At 42.8% G+C, this 19,454-nt stretch overlaps 1 protein-coding gene across 2 annotated transcripts in view; it reads right to left on the bottom strand.

Moving 5' to 3' along the window:
* FAM219A (family with sequence similarity 219 member A) overlaps window positions 1-19,454 on the bottom strand; it is a 66,875-nt gene that overhangs the window by 22,875 nt on the left and 24,546 nt on the right. For both annotated transcript variants that reach the window (XM_083575937.1, XM_083575936.1), the window contains exon 2: window positions 2,411-2,510. In XM_083575937.1, coding sequence (XP_083432063.1) covers window positions 2,411-2,510 — 100 coding nt within the window. The remainder of the gene's footprint in view (window positions 1-2,410; window positions 2,511-19,454) is intronic.

The following is a 19,454-nucleotide window of genomic DNA, read 5'->3' as shown; positions in this document are numbered from 1 at the left end:
GGAAGGTAAACGGCGTTTCCGTGTGCTGCTCTCGTTCGCCAGAAGCGGCATAGTCATGCTGGCCACATGACCTGGAAGCTGTACGCCGGCTCCCTCGGCCAATAAAGCGAGATGAGCGCTGCAACCCCAGAGTCGTTCGCGACTGGACCTAATTGTCAGGGGTCCCTTTACCTTTACCCTTAAGAGGGGAGGCCATTGGAAGGCCTGCATAAGAGCAGAACAACAGTAGAAATAAATGGGGGCAGGGGTGATGACCAAACAGAAGCTGCGAAGTGGCAACAGGGAAAATCCTACCGATATGGGTAACAAGCAACACTGCCAGTTTTAGAAGAAGGCATCCAAACAAGAAGGTGTCTTCAAGGTTGCAATATTATCAGTGACCCACAGCAACTAGAGACAAACATTTGACCGCCATATCTATTTATATGCCTTTTGCATAGTACATCAATTTCCAATAGTAGGTCATGGTTGCATTTGTAAGAACTCTATCACTTAGTGTGGCAGCAGCTGCACTTTGGAACTCCCTGCTTATTTGAGATCAAGCAAGTGTAATTTTTGGCACCTGCTTAAAACATTCTTGTTTTGACGAGCCTACCCAGATGCTTAGAAAGTTGAGGTAATTTTAATCTGTTTTGGTATTTCAACTTTTGGGTGCTTTACAGTATGGCTGTGAATTCTTATCAATTTAAGTGTTTTATCTTTTGGTAAACCGCATTGCGGCACCACTTCCTCTCCTATGATATTAGAATCTGGGGTAATTCAGTGAAGCTTAATGGTCGGTCGGTCAGTCAGTCAGACGGACAAAAGATAGTACTTCTTCTCATGGTATATAGTTTTATGAAATTCACCATGAAATGAGGAGATGGCAAATATGAATGGTTTGAAAAGGGTACTAGACAGATTCATGGAGAATGTGTCAGGAGTTTGTCCTACACTTGAGTAGGACCCTGGTAGAGACACATGCCCGACTGGCATGTTCTCTCCCTCCTGGTCGTTCGTTCGGGAGCTTCAAAAGCTTTCTTCAACCCGAACATCACAGTGACTGATGCCAACAGACAACAGCACACTTAGGGATCTGCAGAGTCTTCGCAGTTTGCATAACAGACCTCAGCAACTCAGCATTTTGGCTAATCTACTTTAAATACATATAAACACACACAGAGCACTGCAACATGGCTCCCTCTCTCTCTAGCATTAGACAGCAAAGAGAAAGAACAAGAGACAATAGTCCCACTTCATGGAACACAGTAACACACACGTCCTGTCTCTGTCACTTCCCACTCTGTGGAGTCAAAACATACACTGTCATGTGAAAGACAACAATCCCATGACTGCAATCATGAAGCAGGAATTCTAACAGAATGTGTCTTTCAATGGCTACTGGGCATGATGGCTGGATTCCACCTTCAGGATCAAAGGCATTACCCCTTTGAATACCAGTTGCTGAGGATCAGCAGTAGGAGAAGGACTACTGTCCCCCTGTCCTGCTTGCTGGTTTCTAATCTGTGGGGGGAAAGGATACTGGACTAGGTCTTTGGTCCAATAGGGTTCTTATGTGGGAGAGGAGAAAGAGTGTTGTATGTGCACACCATTAAATCATACTGGCTTCATACAAAGATGAATTGTCATGGATTCCTCTAGCCCAAATCCTGAGAATTGCAGCTTAGTGTGGGTACCAAGAGTTCTGTTCTTTACTCCCCCCCCCCCAACTCTCACATGCAGTTCCAAGGTTTCTTTAAAGGAAAGAGATGATGGCGAAACAAGTGTATGTTGCCAGTGTACATTTGCCCTGAGAGGCAGAGAGAGAAGGGGAAAACAAAATGGAGACAAGTTCTAGGAAATAAGTACAGTGGTAGCTTGGTTCTTAAACGCCTTGGTACTAAAACAACTTGGAACGCAAACACTACATACCCGGAAGTAAGTGTTCCGGTTTGTGAACTTTTTTTGGAAGCTGAACGTGCTCCGTTTTGAGTCTTACGCTTCCGATTTGAGTGCCACAGTTCCGTTTTGAGCGTTATGCTGTTTTTGCTATTTATTTTGCGTTTTTGTTTTTGCAGCTCTTTTGTTTTTGTTTTTGCGACTGTGTAGAACCCAGTTACACTACTGATTGATTGTGTGACTGCAGTACATTGTTTAATGCTTTCATTTTATGGATCAGTGGTCTCATTAGATAGTAAAATTCATGTTTGCTGCTTTAGGGGTTGTTTTTAAAAGTCTGGAATGGATTAATCTGTTTTGCATTACTTTCTATGGGAAAGTGTGCCTTAGTTTTGTAACGCTTTGGTTTTGGAATGGACTTCCGGAACGGATTAAGTTTGAGAACCAAGGTGCCACTGTATGTGCAACTGCCATAGCCAAGTACCCAAACCACAGAGCTCCTTCAATATATGCCCAGATGCATAAAACCTACCTAGTTTCACTTGTAGGGGGGATGGTTTGTAATTCATAGCTACAGTTTCTCCCTCTCTCGTGTCACAGTCTCTGTCAGATATAGAGGCTGCTGTTGGATCCTGTTGGAAGAAAAGGAAAACCATCAGCTATGTTTGAACAAGGGAAGATATCACATCATTAATGTTTTGTACCTTCTAAATTACAGCTGGGATAACATATTGGTTTTTGCGTTTGGCGAGGCAGGAAAAGCATACTTGATTTATATTCAAGAGGTTAGAGTCCAGATACTTTAAGTTCACTTTGAATTAAGGTTGCTATCTTTTAAAAATGTTGGCCTGTAGACTTCTATGATGGATCATCCAGGAGGCTGCAAACAGAATACTGGGAGTGGGGGCAGTTACATCTCAAGGTCACTAGATCAAATACACTCCACGCTGGTCATGTCCGAAACCCATTAAGCTGTGAAAGGTGGTAAACAGCCTGTACAAAATATTTTGGTTGATTCACCTTGATTCCTAGAAGATGTCAACACTTCACATAGAGTTGGCCCCAACGGACTGACATTACTGTTATGTCAAGGAGATGATGATTTAGTAACTAATTACTATTATTCTTCTACCTGCTCTTCATCTATGCCTATGAAAACGACAGTATACCAAAAACAACAAAGCATATTCACCAAACATATGGAGACAGATAAAAGAATCAACGCAGACCAAATTCCATCTTAAAACTTTAAAATGCTTGCGCATATAAATAGGTTTTGCCTGGGCACAATCCACCAAGAAGCTCTTCTATGTAGAACCCACAGAAACGAAGGGCACTGGATCTTGTGAGGTTCCCGATTATAATCACCAAAGACAGAATTTTCACTTCCTAACCCTTTGTTTGAGGCTTGTTTAGGTGCTTTTCTTATTGCTCTAAAGTTCTTTTCAAGAAAAAAAGACTGAAGACTCTTTCCTCCATGCAATCTGCACAATATCCATGAGACACTGCATTCTAGGATATATTATTCCATGGAATCCCCTAACACATGCTACCGAGAAACAGAATTCCACTGCTGATTCAAAATGTTCTAAAATGCATTCAGTGCCAACTTCAAAGCTATGAATGATCTTAATTCTTTTAAAAACATCTGAAAGAGTAAGCTGCTGCCCTGAAGCTCATGTCACAATAGGCCTGTCAGTTCCTAAGGAGCTGGAATACTTTTTATCTTTTCTTGCTACCAACAAACCATGGCTACTCTTCAGGAATTAAGCTGAGGTCCGAAATTAGAGCAGACTGACAAAACCTATTCATTTCCCCCCACCAGAAACTAAACAGACAATCTTGTGTGTAGATGCATGATTTGTGGATTACAAATTCAAGGAATATTGCCAACGGAAGCACCACTCTTGACCTCAACGTGGAGGAAAATTAGAATATGTCTTTTTTGTAAGGGTGGCAACATTCAATCTCACCCCTCATTTTACCCCATATATACCAAGCTCCCTTTCATGCAAAAAGGTACCTGACTTGGCAGACTCTGATTGCAAGAGGATTATGAAAGAGGCAGAGTGCATAAGCAACAGATTCCCTGCCAACAATATGAGAAACGGAGTGAAATGGTTTTTCCAAAATGCCACAACCATAATACCAACCAACCCTTCTTCCAGCATCAAGCCCCTTAGCTGTGCACAGAATATGCTTGAAGAAAAGTGTGATTATGACAGTAGAGCATTTTAAGCCACTCTGAAAAGCAACAGGACTACTCCAACACGCCTAACATTATTGGTACTTTAGCTTAGATTGTGTTCTGCAATTGTTGCTCTTCATCACATGCAGTTTTCTCACGTGCATTGTTCCCTTTTGTACGATTAAAGCAACACAGCCTCTTAATAGCTGGTAACTTGCCAGTTCTGCCTTTAAAAAGGGGGGGGGCAGTCTTCACCAGCCAGGTGCCCTCCAAGTTTTGGATTGCAGCTCACATCAGCCACAGCCTGCGCAGGCTGCACTAAGGCTACATGTTTAACAAAAGCTGTATTTTCATTCACTTTTGACTTTTTGCAAGTAATCACAAATGCTATTCCCCCCAACTGCATGAAATATTTTTATTTCTGCATCTCTTCTGCCAGACTTGGCCAGACATTACTTCCCCAGCCCCTGTAGCCCATCTCTGCTGCCAGAACCAGACACCAACTAATGCAACAGCTTTTAACTCCTTTGTTTTCAGGAGTCTGTGGATGCTCTTCTGCTCCGATGATACTTCACTTAACCTGTGGGGTATGAACTACACAGGGGCAAATCAAGTGGAGACTTCATGTTTTTGTTACTTCCGCAGTGCTTAGCAAGAATGGACTGAAAACTCCAAGTGCAGCCCTATTAATTTTCCAAGCCACACACCCAGTTTTATTTAATTTCTGCTGACTGCCACTTCCCCAAACTCCACTAACTGCTCAGAAGTGGCTCTGAAATAATTCCAGTCACTATGCTCCCTCAAACTGCATTCAGGAGATGTCTATGGCTGCTGGTTTCCTGTTCTAGTAAATTTTGGGCTTGGCCCCAGTAAACAAAAATATTTCAAGGCCCCCACCCCTTTCCAATGCAAGTTACCAAAAGCAGCTAGGAAAAGACAAAGCGGAGGAGGACAGGTATGTTTAGCCTCAGAACGTATCATCGCAAGTGGCCACAAAGCAGCTCTTTGGGGGCAGAAGGAACCCTTTCATCAACACACAGTCAATGCTGGGAACAGAAGCAAACAGCAGTGACGGCATCTTCTGTTTGCTCCTTTCTGCAGGGAAAATAAGGAACAACAACTGCCAGTGACTCAACCGACATGCACTCTGGCGGGTGGAAGATGCAGCATTTCAGCAAGATGCCTCCCAGCCTCTCCAGTACATCTCAGCCTTGACATACCGTGGAAGGAATCACTTGGGAGGTACTACATGTGCTGTTGTACTGTCTAAACCACGCATGTCTACGCTCGTGTCTGCAAGTGTATCATTCTGGGGGCTGAGAGAGAGAAGCATCCACTCTTCCGTAAGGGGACAAATCTACTCTGTGCAATCCAAGCTCTTGACCCAGCCAGGATCACAGTACAATGTCAGGGAATTTGAATGTTGCAAGCACCTGAAATGGTCACACAAGGCTTTCTGAAAAGAACGTAAGAAGAGCCTGCTGGATCAGGCCAGTGGTCCATTAGTCCAGCACCTGGTTCTCACAGTGGCACCAGATGCCTATGGGAAACCCGAAAGCAGGATTCAAGCACAAGAGCACTCTTTCTGCCTGTGGTTTCTAGAAACTGGTATTGAGACGCATTGCTAACTCCAACTGTGGAGGCAGAGAACAGCCACCTTGGCTAGTAGCCATTGATAGCCCTCTTCTCCATGAATTTGCCTAATCCTGTTTTAAAGCCATTCAGGTTAGTGGCCATCACTGCCTCCTGTAGCAGGGAGTTCCATAGTTTAACTATGTGCTGTGTGAATAAAGGCTTCCTTTTATTTGTCCTGAATCTTCCAACATTCGGTTTCCTTGGCTGTCCACAAGTTCCAGTGCTATGAGGGAGGAAAGCTGTTCTCTAGCCACTTTCTTCATGTGCTGAATAATTTTCTAAACTTCTATCATGCCACCTCTTATCTTTTCTCCAAACTAAAATGTTCCAAATGCTACAATCTTTCTTTATAGGTGAGTTGCTCCACCCCTTGATCATTTTTGATGCACTTTCCTGAATCTTTCTAATTATACAAATATCCTTTCTGAGGTGAAGTGAGAAAACTATACACCAGTATTCCAAGTGTGAACACAATTATTATACAGTGGAACCTCTACTTAAGCACGTAATCTGTTCCGGAGGTCCGTCCGTAAGTCGATCTGGGTCGCTGGTAGAAGCGACGTGGTGCACAGGCACATTCGGCAGCAAGGTGCTTCTGCACATGTGCAGACGGCGGCAGCCGCTTCTGCGCATCTGCAAACCGCAGAAGCCACTTCTGCGCACGCGTGAATCGCAGCAAACCTGGTATTTACTTCGGGGTTTGTTGTGGTCGCAACTTGGATTGGGCCCGAGTAGAGGAGGTAAGTAGAGGTTCTACTGCATTGTCAGTTTTGTTTTCCATTCCTTTCATAATGAGCCTTAGAATGGAATTCTCCTTATTCCTTCCATACACTTCATGGAGCTATCCACCATGACCGCAGTGTTCTGCTTGTGAAATTATTTCACTGGATTCAACTCTAAATATTTATGAAGTACGAGCAACCCAAAACGTGCTCCAATTTTGGGGTGAGCTCCAATCCTAATGTTCCATTCTAGGGAATGAGCCCCATTGTGCACAATGGAATACTTCTGTGAAAACCCATTCTGTTGTTTTCTGCCTGCATGGGTTCCCTCATAAATAATAGGGGGGTGCTTGTGCCCTTTTCATGGCATAAATCAGGTCATTAACACTGCAGATTGAGGAAACACCCAAACCCTTGCCTTTGTTGCCTGTAGCTTTCCGAAAGCAGACCAAGAAGGATAGTGGGTAGCAAGAAATAAACTACTGAAAGCAAGCCATTGAAGACTCTGCCATAAAACCTTTAGTTATTTTTCTTTTTTAAAAAGAAATAATTCAAACAGCACACAATTTCTTTCCTCTTTCGCTTTACAGGCAAGACCTTCATGAACTACACTAACAGGTCTGAACAGCATATTCTGGCAAGGAAGAAGACCCTCTACTATTAGAAGAAATTGTCGCTACAATACCCGAAACCTATGAAGCACACAGATAAAGAAAAGAAAAGATAAAGGTTCAGTTCAGCGGATTCTTTAAACTGTGGTTTGAAGGATCCAGAACAAGCAGAGGCAAGTCTCTGGCTCATGCATACTCCTCTCCCCTTCTTCTAGGGATCCAAGGGGAGAAGACTAGAAATTTCCACTTCTACCTGACTTCCAGTTCTAGTCAAGTTATCTCAAAAGGATACTGGAGTGTTGGGAAAGGGGTATAAAAGGGCAAACAAAAAGATAAAACATTTGCGACTTTCCACTTTAGGAAAAAAGTGAACAAGGGAGACATGACAGAGAATGCATGGTGCAGGAAACATAGATATCCACAAGTTATCTTCACTTACTCACGATACTAGGATCTGGGGTCCCAAGATGCTTAAAAGCAGGGATGAGTAATCTTTTTTTTTTTTTTTTGCTCAAGTGACACATTCACCCTTGGGCAACCCACCAGGAGTCACATGACAATGGTGGGTTTGGCTGAAAGGTTGTGTGGCCATCACACACACTCTTGTGTGCACACATAGCAAACAGTATGTACCAGGGTTTAGTTCCTTGAAGTAAACTCATGGTTGTTGTTGTTTAGTCGTTTAGTCATGTCCGACTCTTCGTGACCCCATGGACCAGAGCACGCCAGGCACTCCTGTCTTCCACTGCCTCCCGCAGTTTGGTCAGGCTCATGTTTGCAGCTTCGAGAACACTGTCCCACCATCTTGTCCTCTGTCGTCCCCTTCTCCTTGTGCCCTCCATCTTTCCCAACATCAGGGTCTTTTCCAGGGAGTCTTCTCTTCTCATGAGGTGGCCAAAGGATTGGAGCCTCAACTTCATGATCTGTCCTTCCAGTGAGCACTCAGGGCTGATTTCCGTCAGAATGGAGAGGTTTGATCTTCTTGCAGTCCATGGGACTCTCAAGAGTCTCCTCCAGCACCATAGGAAATTGAAAGGAAATTTCATTTATTACGGCCATAGGCCCATACAGGTAAAAACAACACATAAATAACAGCACCATAATTCAAAAGCATCAATTCTTCGGCGATCAGCCTTCTTGATGGTCCAGCTCTCACTTCCATACATCACTACTGGGAAAACCATGGCTTTAACTATACGGACCTTTCATGGATCACTGCCCCTTCATGGATCACTGCCTTGCCGTGGTGAAGGGGCTTGAATAACTCAGAAAAGCTATGAGCTATGCCGTGCAGGGACATCCAAGATGGACAGGTCATAGTGGAGAGTTTTGACCAAATGTGATCCACCTGGAGCAGGAACTGGCAAGCCTGTATCCCTGCCAAGAAAACTCCATGGACAAAGGCAACAGGCATATAAAAAACTCACGGTACTCCTCTGAAATTTATAGAGCACTGCAATTCAGCTTCCAGATGCTGTGGGGAGTTGGGAAAATGACTAAACAGAAGCACATAAAGGTCCAAACACTAGTTCCAGTGATTTGGGAGGAAGATCCAAAGAAAGAATGCAGAAGTTCTGTAACACAGCCAGTTCAGTCATTCAGAATTCACAATGTATCCCATGACTCTTGCAGCAGAACTGTGACTGGAACACAGAAACCGCTGTGCTCAAAGAAAGCAAGTTTCAGGATAGCAGGATTTAACTAGGCCCTGTACTATGGTTTACAGTACTAAAGGCACATTATTTCCCCAAAACTTATGTTTCACGTAAGAGTATGGAGTGCAAACTCATTTTGTTTGCAGGTCATTCTAGAGCAGCATCATTAAAAATGGCTGGTGACTTTATTCTTCTTCTGTATACCGCCCTGAGGGTCCCAGTGGGGCTACTGAGGCAGGCTTAACTCCAGTTTTAGTTGTCTGAGTATGTTTAGTTGTCTGTTTCATTAGGACTACTGTGAATTTTTGTTCGTTTGTGGTTGTAGATTTTCATTATGTATTTTATTCTGAAACCTTGTAAGCTGACCGGGGAGCATGTCTGAAAGACTGGGTAAAAATGCAGAAACCAAAACCAACAAAATTTAAGCAGTGTGCTCCAATAAGCTGGAACGCCATCATTGGTTATAATTTTGTGCTGAGCACCCACGATTATGCATAAAAGAGTGCATCCAATAAATCCAGAGGAGCAGGGAGAGAAGTATTTGTGAAAGATAAGTCCCTTCCGGTTCCCAAGTAGGAAAACCATTATGCCCAATGGGGCAAATCTTAAAATCCTTTACCTTATTTTCAGTGCTCATAAATTTCTATAAGACCAAAAACTTGGTTACTGATCAAACAAGCCTGCATTATTGGAACAGGTAGGGCAACAAATTCCCTTTCGGTGAATAACTCGGTTGTGTTTCTTAAACCTTGTGCTTTCCTAATTTCCCAGACATTTTCCTCACCCTTGTAAATGGTCTGTGTATTGCTGTACCTTATTCAGAGATATAAAGGTAAAGGTAAAGATACCCCTGCCCGTACAGGCCAGTCTTGACAGACTCTAGGGTTGTGTGCTCATCTCACTCTAGAGGCCAGGAGCCAGCGCTGTCCGCAGACACTTCTGGGTCACGTGGCCAGCGTGACGAGGCTGCTCCGGCGAACCGGCACCAGAGCAGCACACGGAAACGCCGTTTACCTTCCCGCTATAAAGCGGTACCTATTTATCTACTTGCACTTAAGGGTGCTTTCGAACTGCTAGGTGGGCAGGAGCTGGGACCGAACGATGGGAGCTCACCCCGCCGCGGGGATTCGAACCGCCGACCATGCGATCAGCAAGTCCTAGGCGCTGAGGTTTTACCCACAGCGCCACCCACGTCCATTCAGAGATATAGGTTTTGAATAACACTGGAATACAAAGCACCTCATACACCACAACCAGGGCTTTTTTCCATCCGGAACGCAGTTCTGGCACATCTTTTTCGAGAAAAATGAGCACTGGCTACAACTACGTCATTTACTGTTGAGTGTTGAAAGTGTGGAGATATAAATAATAAAATTATTATTTAAATTATTATTAAGGTCATCTAGTTTCGTTATTTACCCTGGCAGGATACCTTATGATCGTTCAACAGAGAAAGCACTCCACAAGTTTGTTAGTGCGCATTTGTGGTAGGAGCGAAACCAGATGGACATGTTTTAACTTTGGGAGCTGAGGAGCAAAGCAGCAGAACTTTAAGGGAAGGCAGAGGCCACCTGCTGTGCCCAAGGAGAGCAGAGCCTGCGTGAAAACTTCAATAGTAGCTAATCAAAGCCAAGAGAGCCCCCTAAGAAGCACAGCAGTGTCTCGCTTTCAGAAGAGGAAAAATGGGAGACGCAAAAATGGGAGAGCAAATGCAGAGTGGCTAAAAGGTTAGGTGAAGGAAGGTGCAGCTTGTTTCTGAAAGCCTCTATTTTATTGCTGTGCAGCAGAATGAGAATCCAATGCCAAGAGGCTGGCTGTATACACACAGGATAGAAACTTAGCTGGTAAGGGTACAAGTACCCAGACACCAGAAGGAAACCCACACTTCAACAAAAATATTTTTGACACGCTCTAGGTGTATGCTTTTGGTCCCCAATGTGAACAGATACACAATTATGGATAGCTTCTAATATATTGTCTAGGTCAACACCCACTCACCTGGGAAATATTCACCTTACATTTTCTCCTCCCAGCTTCCAGTTAGCCTTTGGAGGAGCGGGTGGAAGGTAAATCGGGATTTACTGGTGTGTCTGGATGATTCACAGCAGATCATCAATAATTTGTGACTCTCAGATGTTGAATAATAGGAGTAACAAAATGACTCCACCTGCCTTAATTGTACTGTTGAAATGAGGGAAGCTTGGGGTAACTAGGAAGGGATTCTTGTGTGCCTTTGGGACTTAAAGCAAATTTCTGGGCTCAGAATTATTTAATCCAAAATGTATTTCTTTCATACCAAATGATGGCTACTAAGGTCCTAGAAAAAACACACAAACGATATCCCTCAAGCCTCAGGTCTGCCCTCCTCTGCTTTAGAAAATGCAATGGGTCAGGGCCAAATCAGCCATAATGATAGGAATATTACTGTTGTCGCAGCTTTGGCTTTTTAATTGTTATTAGCAATTAAACAGGAACATTTTTAATTAGCACCTTGGTGCAAGTGGAGGGTTTAAAACTCTTTTTTCTGCTCTTTTGTTTTTTTTAAACAAAAACCAAAACATGATCCTGACCTGTACCTGCTATAAGCTCCAGGAGAAAAGCTTCCATGGAGGCAACTTGTTGGGATTGCAGTAGGGGAGAAAAAAGCTAATCCTCCTCTTCTGGTGAAAATCAGGGCTCCTGCCTCCACCATTAGCAATTTAAAAAGAAAGATGCAACATGAAGTGACATATCAGTTTTGGCCCTCAGTGGTTAACAGCATGTGATTTACATGCAGACTGTCTGAGGCTCAAGGTCAAGCTAGATGCAATGTTAACTGCATTACTGTAATGAATTTATCTAGTTTTAAAATTTTAAACATGGCTTCATGGGATTTGTGTGTGATCAGCACTGGGGTCACAGCATTCCTTTAACGGGAGATGCTTGGGACTGAGAGCTAAACTAGACATAATTTTCATTTCAGGACTGCAATTAGCATATGATATGTGTGCTTATTTATTTATTTATTTATTTATTAACCCCATGGTGGTGGTGGAGAGACTTCCTAGCAGAGCTGAAATCATGGATGAGGATAACTATTTTCTCCATGCTGCAACGGCAGTGAAAATCACCCTATCACAATAAAACTCAGCAGGAGTGAGGTGGGAGAGCCCTCCATTTGTGCCAATGGAACATTTCTTCCCAGTGCATACAAAACATTTTGGGAAGGGGTTATTGGGTTGGGGGGAGGAGAGGTAAATCCACATTGGTCTACTCTGCTCAGCTTAACCCGTGGGCTGCTACTTAAAATAAATGCATGCAGAAATGCTAAATGAAATCATGCAATAAACATGCTATCAAGTTTGGTCCTTAGTCACAAACACCTCCACTTAAAAGGAACCCTATATACTTGAGCCGAGCAAATAGCCCTGCCTGAGAACTTGAAGGCTGACTGCTGAAGAATTGATGCTTTTGAATTATGGTGCTGGAGGAGACTCTTGAGAGTCCCATGGACTGCAAGAAGATCAAACGTATCCATTCTGAAGGAAATCAGCCCTGAGTGCTCACTGGAAGGACAGATCGTGAAGCTGAGGCTCCAATCCTTTGGCCACCTCATGAGAAGAGAAGACTCCCTGGAAAAGACCCTGATGCTGGGAAAGATGGAGGGCACAAGGAGAAGGGGACGACAGAGGACAAGATGGTTTGACAGTGTTGTTGAAGCTACCAGCATGAGTTTGACCAAACTGCGGGAGGCAGTGGAAGACAGGAGTGCCTGGCGTGCTCTGGTCCATGGGGTCACAAAGAGTCAGACACGGCTAAACGACTAAACAACAACGAGAACTTGAAGAGTCACTGCCGGAATAAGCAACATTGGTCAAGATGGACCAAAGGCTCACTATAATACAGCCCCAGAGGTACTTATGCGGCCCAAATCATTACATTTCCAAGTTAAGGCCACAGTCAGTGCTAAGGTTGAACAGCATTAGATCTTATTCAATAGGAAGCTCCAAAGTACTCTTGCACATATCTCATACCAGGAACTCCTTATGCAAAATTGGCAGACACTGTTTTCCTGTTTAGGCAAACAATTTAAACTGGTTTTGAGTGACAGATTAATATAGCCCTATGCTTTCAGCCCAGCCTCCGTTGCTGCATCTGCTTCTTGCAACAATTGCCTACAAAATACTGTCCGCAAAATAACTCCGATGTGTGAGCTCCTGCTTGTGTGTAGGGCCTCTTTGCAAGTAGGACACCGGCTTGTGATTTCACCACCACCAATGCTATGGGAAATATTCCAAGAAAAAGGGAGGTGAGGTGAGTGAAGAAGGCATCAGCAGCCTGCTCCAGTAGCACTCTCCTCCACCCTGGGGTCATTTTACCATCAACGGCCCTGTGGAAAGGATTATGATGGCATTTTATAGGTTGATATTGTTTATCATGGTTTTAAAAACATGCACTTTAGTGTTACTTGTAAGGATTTGTATCCTGAAAGCTGAGATACAAATAGTTGTAACAAAAATAAAGAGGGGGGGGGGGCATACTGCAAACAATGTACTTTACGTTATTGCTTGCCTCAAGGCTTCACAATTCTTCAATAAATATTCTAGTGCAGGTGATTATATAGGAATGTCACTCTAACCTCTCACGAACAAGTGTTGCTTCCAGCAGTCACAACTGAGCAACTTAACAGTGCAGACTGTTCACTGAACACTCAAACCAAAAAAGGTTTCCGTTTAGTCTCCGATTGCTTGGGGGAGAAGTTTCTCCATACTACAGAGGAGTGCTGAAACACCTTAGAATTTGTTTGTCTTTAAAGTTCCATTTTATGGGCTACAGTCAGGGATCTTTTCATTGCCGCAAGATGTAGCCGCAAAGTTAGATGTCTTTAAAAGGGGATTATGGACAATAAGGCTATCAAATGGCTACTAGTCATGGTGGCTATAGGCTACCTCCGGGATCAGAGGCAACATGCCAAGATCGCTTTTTCCTTCATGTCTTGCTTTGGGGCTTCTGCCTGGACACTGTAGGAAAAGACAATGGAATAGAGAGGCCTTTGGTGGTATCCAGCAAGGCTCTTTTTATGCTCTATGGCAGGCTTCCTCAACCTCGGCCCTCCAGATGTTTTTGGCCTACAACTTCCATGATCCCTAGCTAGCAGGACCAGTGGTCAGGGAGGATGGGAATTGTAGTCTCAAAATATCTGGAGGGCCGAGGTTGAGGAAGGCTGCTCTATGGGGTGTGCTGCAATTCTGGCGAGTAAAGAAAATCTTCAGCATTGTTGAATGCAGAGCCCAGTGAAGTTAGAGATTTTCCAACACTGTATTTTGTTGGAACTTCTTGGAAGTTTGCCTCATCCCATTTTTACAGGTTTTACTGGAAGATGAATTGTCTCGCAAGAAGCAACTGATTATTATTATTTTAATAACTGTTGATCTGTTTCAACTTGTGTTTTTGTTTTGTTTTTTACTGTTGTACTGAGAAGGGGAACAATGCCTGTTGACCTCCAAGAGGCCAGAAGTTTTGAGTTGGATAAATATAGCTACATTAGGAACACATCTTGGAATCTGCAGAAAGGCTTGTAGGAATCTGACTTGAACATCATTTGACTCAACTGACACTCTCCAGATAATGGCTTCATAAAGAAATTGGAAAATTATTCTAGGATTAAAAACTCAACACAATTCTATGCATGGTTATTTTGAAGTGCGAACTGCATCAGACTGCAAGCTGTTAGGAGAATATTAGTTGTTGAAAATAACTATGCCTTTGTGGACAGCGGAAGAACAGGATCCTTTTATAGATAGATAAGGAATTATAGCTCAGCCACGTATGACCAGCTACCTATGACGAGTCGCAAAATTAACAAACTTCTCATGCCTGCAGAAACCTGGAAAGTTTAACCTGATGGGGAACATTTCCAGAAATTAAGGGACATGTAAAATGAGAAATCTCCTTCTTAGAGATCCTATGTTTTCATTCCACTAATGGAGGCTCCTATATTTATCCTGAAATAGCTACCAGGGGTAAAAAAATAGAAGGAGCCGCAATGCAGCTCCAAGTGGCAATCTGTAGAATGTAATTGGATGAACATTTCTTTCAAAATAACCAAAAGCTACTAACTTTCTTTTCTGGGAGTTCAGCAGCAAACACATCAGTAATGTCGTGAACCTGCCTGTTCAGGCTGGGAGGACAAAGCTACGTAGAACAGAAAATTACCACTGTAGCTTCCCATTTAACACCAATGGTGGCAGAGATGGTTGCGACATGTTGCATACGCCTGTGAAGGAAACTGTGTTCCATTCCAAAATACATAGTACTTTTTAGATACAGGAGAGGTTGGTGAGGTTTTTTTTCACACGTATAAAATCTTCCAATAATCCACGTGTGATAGAGCAAGTTGTCCAGGTATTTCAGCCTCATACCTTTAATACAGACCTGAATTAGTTCTCTTTTCCTATTTCCCTTGAGTGTTGCATTTTTACTAACAGCTCTCAATTGGTAGATGACTAAATATGCTTAAAATATTAAGCCAATCAGCTGCCGGGAAAGCCTGTGATACGAGAACCTAAGAAGAACTTGCTAGATCAGGTCAATAGCCCATCTAGTCCAACATCCTGTTCAGTGACCAACCAGCCTGCCTTCTATCTGTCATGAATCTTCCAACATTCAGCCTCATTGGGATGTCCACAAGTCCTAGTGTTATGAGAGAGGAAGAAAAACTTCCCTATCCACTTTCTCCATGCCAAGCATCATTTCATAATTTTTTATCAAGTCATCTCTTAATCACCTTTTCTCTAAACAAAAAACCCTTCACAATCCTCCAACCTTTCTTCACAGGCAAGTCACTCCATTCCTCCGATCTCGTTTTCATTTTTCTGAACGTTTTCCAATTCTAAAATATCCCTTTTGAGTTATGATCAGAATTACAGTGGTTTCTTTTCCTCAGTGGATCACATAATTACCACTATTTCTCTCCTCCCCACTACATACCCCCTGGGCTTGTCTATAACAATAACAACAATTTACTATGAATTTCTGTTTGGAGAGTAGACTGGAGGATATTCTGTTAATAGGTGGACTCCAATTCAGTGGGAGGAATCATCCTATTAACTGAATACCCTTCAGTCCATTCTGGCAAACGTGATTTTGCCTTCAACTGTTTCTGGCTTCTCTGGCTTTCCAGCCCAGTTATCATCCAACCTGTTACGTTATGCCTGTGAAAACATTGTGGAGCTAAGAAGGAGTTTTAGGCTCTCAGTCGTGCTGTTGAAAGGTTGAAGTGTACTCGGGTCTTTTCTACTGATACTGAAAAACAAAATATACAGAAAGTTAGGTGTGCATTTTGCTGCTACAGCTGGAATCACCAGCCCGTTTCATTCTTCCTTTTCCTGTGTGATTCCACCCTTTTAGACTGGGCACATTCTAATACACCATCAGCCTTAAGCCTAGTTTTGCATTACTGTGGTTGACAAGACGAAGAACAAATTATGTAAGTCTTGGCTCTGTCCCTTACATCTAAGAAAATTTATTCTAAGTGGATTTTGATTCCCAGATTACAGTCTGAGGTGTCTGCAGATTGATAGTGGCCTTTATTCTGGTCTATATGGTAAAGCAGGATGGCCAAGAAAATCAGCTGGTTTTGGCTTCAGATGTCATGTCCTGAGGTAAGCCAGGTAAATGAATATGCTCTCTGTCATAACAAAACAGGAAGCCAACTACAGGAAGGCAAACTTACGCTGACGAGTTAAATTACCAACACTTCTAGCACATTTAAAATTGAAAAGTGATGTAGCTCACGCCAATTATTTGGAAGATAGCACCAGGGGCGTGGGTGGCGCTGTGGGTTAAACCACAGAGCCTAGGGCTTGCCGATCGGAAGGTCGGCGGTTCAAATCCCCGCGACGGGGTGAGCTCCCGTTGCTCGGTCCCAGCTCCTGCCAACCTAGAAGTTAAAAAGCACAAAGCGCATCTAGATAAATAGGTACCGCCCCGGTGGGAAAGTAAACGGCGTTTCGTGCGCTGCTGTGGTTCTGCTGGCCACATGACCTGGAAGCTATACGTCGGCTCCCTTGGCCAATAAAGTCAGATGAGCGCCGCAACCCCAGGGTCATCCTCGACTGGATCTAACGGTCAGGGGGTACCTTTACCTTTACCAGTGTATACTGACTGCATATTGACACACGACATGCTTGACAACATGTCTGCAACACACTTAGTATGAGGAATGGAGTGAATAGGTATGTATGAGTTTCTTTCTAGGCAGCAGGCCAGAAGCCGTGAGAGACAGAAGACGTTGCCAAGGAGATGTGGCCAAGGCCACCTAGCCATGCTGGCACTGAAGCAACAGACACACAAAATGCCCAATGTGTGGCAAAATATGGCAGACACATGGCTGTAAGAGCACAGTACAGAAGCAAGTTGGATGAGACTTCTTTTTTTTTAAGCACCAGTGTACTGCCAAGACTCCAGCTTCCAATTTTTTTTCTATGAGCAGTCTAGACTGCTAGGCTGGGGTGACGTAAGTATACAGCGTTATAATAGGAACTTAGATCAACTGCTGTTTATTTGATTTAATAAAGCTTTATTACTGGAATCCTACTGTTTGGTGTGTCTTGGGGTTCCTTCTGCACAATCCTTCCCCAGGCGAGGTCTGATCAATCAAGAGTCGTAAGAAAGATACTTGGCAACGTTTACTGGTCAAAATATGAATAGACAACCATACAGACTGTAGTGCTAGGGATGACTGTTCCAACACACATAAAGCAAAAACAAAGCATAGTTATGGCAGGAATGGGCCACTTAGAAAATAGAACAGAAGGCTGGGATTCACTCTAGAAATGTAAATGGCTAATCATAGCACTGGAAAAGTGAACCTTAGAAATCTAATCATACAAAACTAATAGTTAACCGAAATAATTTTTTGAAGAAGACTAAGTGAGGTGAGATTAAAGCTTGCACCTTTAACACGTGAGGTGAATTCAGAAACCATCTTGTGAGGAGATCAGGAGTGCACTGTATTTGAGAGACCATCAAAGGCATACTTTCATATAAGGCTCTAGTTACCAGATGCCCCCACAATTCATCTGAGCATCTGTAGAAACTAGCCTACTGTACACCACTGCTTCACCCACTTTTGCTTCTGGTTCTGCTCACCACTGGCATATGATGCCTAGAAGGTTGCCCAGATGAGAATGCAGTGCTCAGTCTGGAAAAGGTTCCCTATCCCTCTCCTAAAGCATTTTCTGTGTGCCTAGTCTCTGCAACCCCAACAACATTTCTGCATGTGAAAGTGAGTTCTCTCTGTATGTGGGCTTTCAGGAACCATTCCCTAGGGTAGCATGGTTGTCTTGACAAGACAACATCCATACATTTTACTGTGTGTCCTAATATGGATTTCATAATATAACTAGGTAGGTCTCAAATCAAATCTGTTAACTGAATTACAGTGGCCACAAAGAAGGACCAAAACTGTGTCCTCTGGATCCCTGGTCTCTTTTTTTTTTTTTTTTTTTTTTTAAATATTTTTATTCAAAAGTTTTTCCATATAAACACGACATACATAGACATACAAAAACAAAACGAAACAAAAAACATGTACCATTTCGTATCCTGATTTCTTATACCTTCCTTCCCCGACTTCCTCATACCTCCCATTTCTGTATTCCAAATTCTTATCAATTGTTCAGCAAATCTTCTCTTATTTTAGTTAAAGCTTAGACTAATCTTCCTTATTCTCCTTGTCTTAACCATTACTAATAGTAACCATTTACTTTCTAATCCAACATCATTCTAACTTTCATTAACTTTATAATATTTCTTTAAATAGTCCTTGAATTTTTTCCACTCTTCTTGCGCTGTTTCTCTTCCCTGGTTTCGGATTCTGCTCGTCATTTCTGCCAAACCCATGTAGTCTATCACCTTCATCTGCCATTCTTCCAGTGTGGGTAGATCTTGCGTCTTCCAGTACTTCGCGATGAGTATTCTAGCTGCTGTTGTAGCATACATGAAAAAAGTTATATCCTTCTTTAACACCCCTTGGCCGACAATACCCAAGAGAAAGGCCTCTGGTTTCTTGGTGAAAGTATATTTAAATACCTTTTTAAGTTCATTATAGATCATTTCCCAGAATGCCTTAATCTTTGGGCACGTCCACCAAAGGTGAAAAAATGTACCTTCCTTTTCTTTACATTTCCAACATTTATTGTCAGGCAAATGGTAAATCTTTGCAAGCTTGACTGGGGTTATGTACCACCTATAGATCATTTTCATAATATTTTCTCTTAAGGCATTACATGCCGTAAATTTCATCCCGGTGGTCCACAACTTTTCCCAGTCAGCAAACAAAATATTATGACCAATGTCCTGAGCCCATTTAATCATAGCTGATTTAACCGTTTCATCTTCTGTATTCCATTTCAGCAGCAAGTTGTACATTTTTGACAAATTCTTAGTACTGGGTTCTAGCAATTCTGTCTCCAATTTTGATTTTTCCACCTGGAAGCCAATTTTGCTATCCAATTTGAACGCTTCATTTATTTGATGATAATGCAGCCAATCTCTCACCTTCCCTTTTAGTTTCTCAAAACTCTGCAATCTCATTTTGTCCCCCTCCTTTTCCAAAATTTCCCAATATCTTGGCCACTTGGACTCCATATTTAGCTTTTTAACTGCCTTAGCCTCCATTGGCGACAGCCACCTTGGAGTTTTATTTTCCAGCAAATCTTTGTATCTGACCCAAACATTTAATAGTGCTTTTCTGACAATATGATTTTTAAAACTTTTATGT

The sequence above is a fragment of the Podarcis filfolensis genome, assembly GCF_964270895.1.
Source record: "Podarcis filfolensis genome assembly, chromosome: 11".
In the NCBI taxonomy this organism is placed as follows: domain Eukaryota; kingdom Metazoa; phylum Chordata; class Lepidosauria; order Squamata; family Lacertidae; genus Podarcis; species Podarcis filfolensis.
The sequence above is the reverse complement of the archived record's forward strand: the minus strand, read 5'-3'. Positions and strand labels throughout refer to the sequence as shown.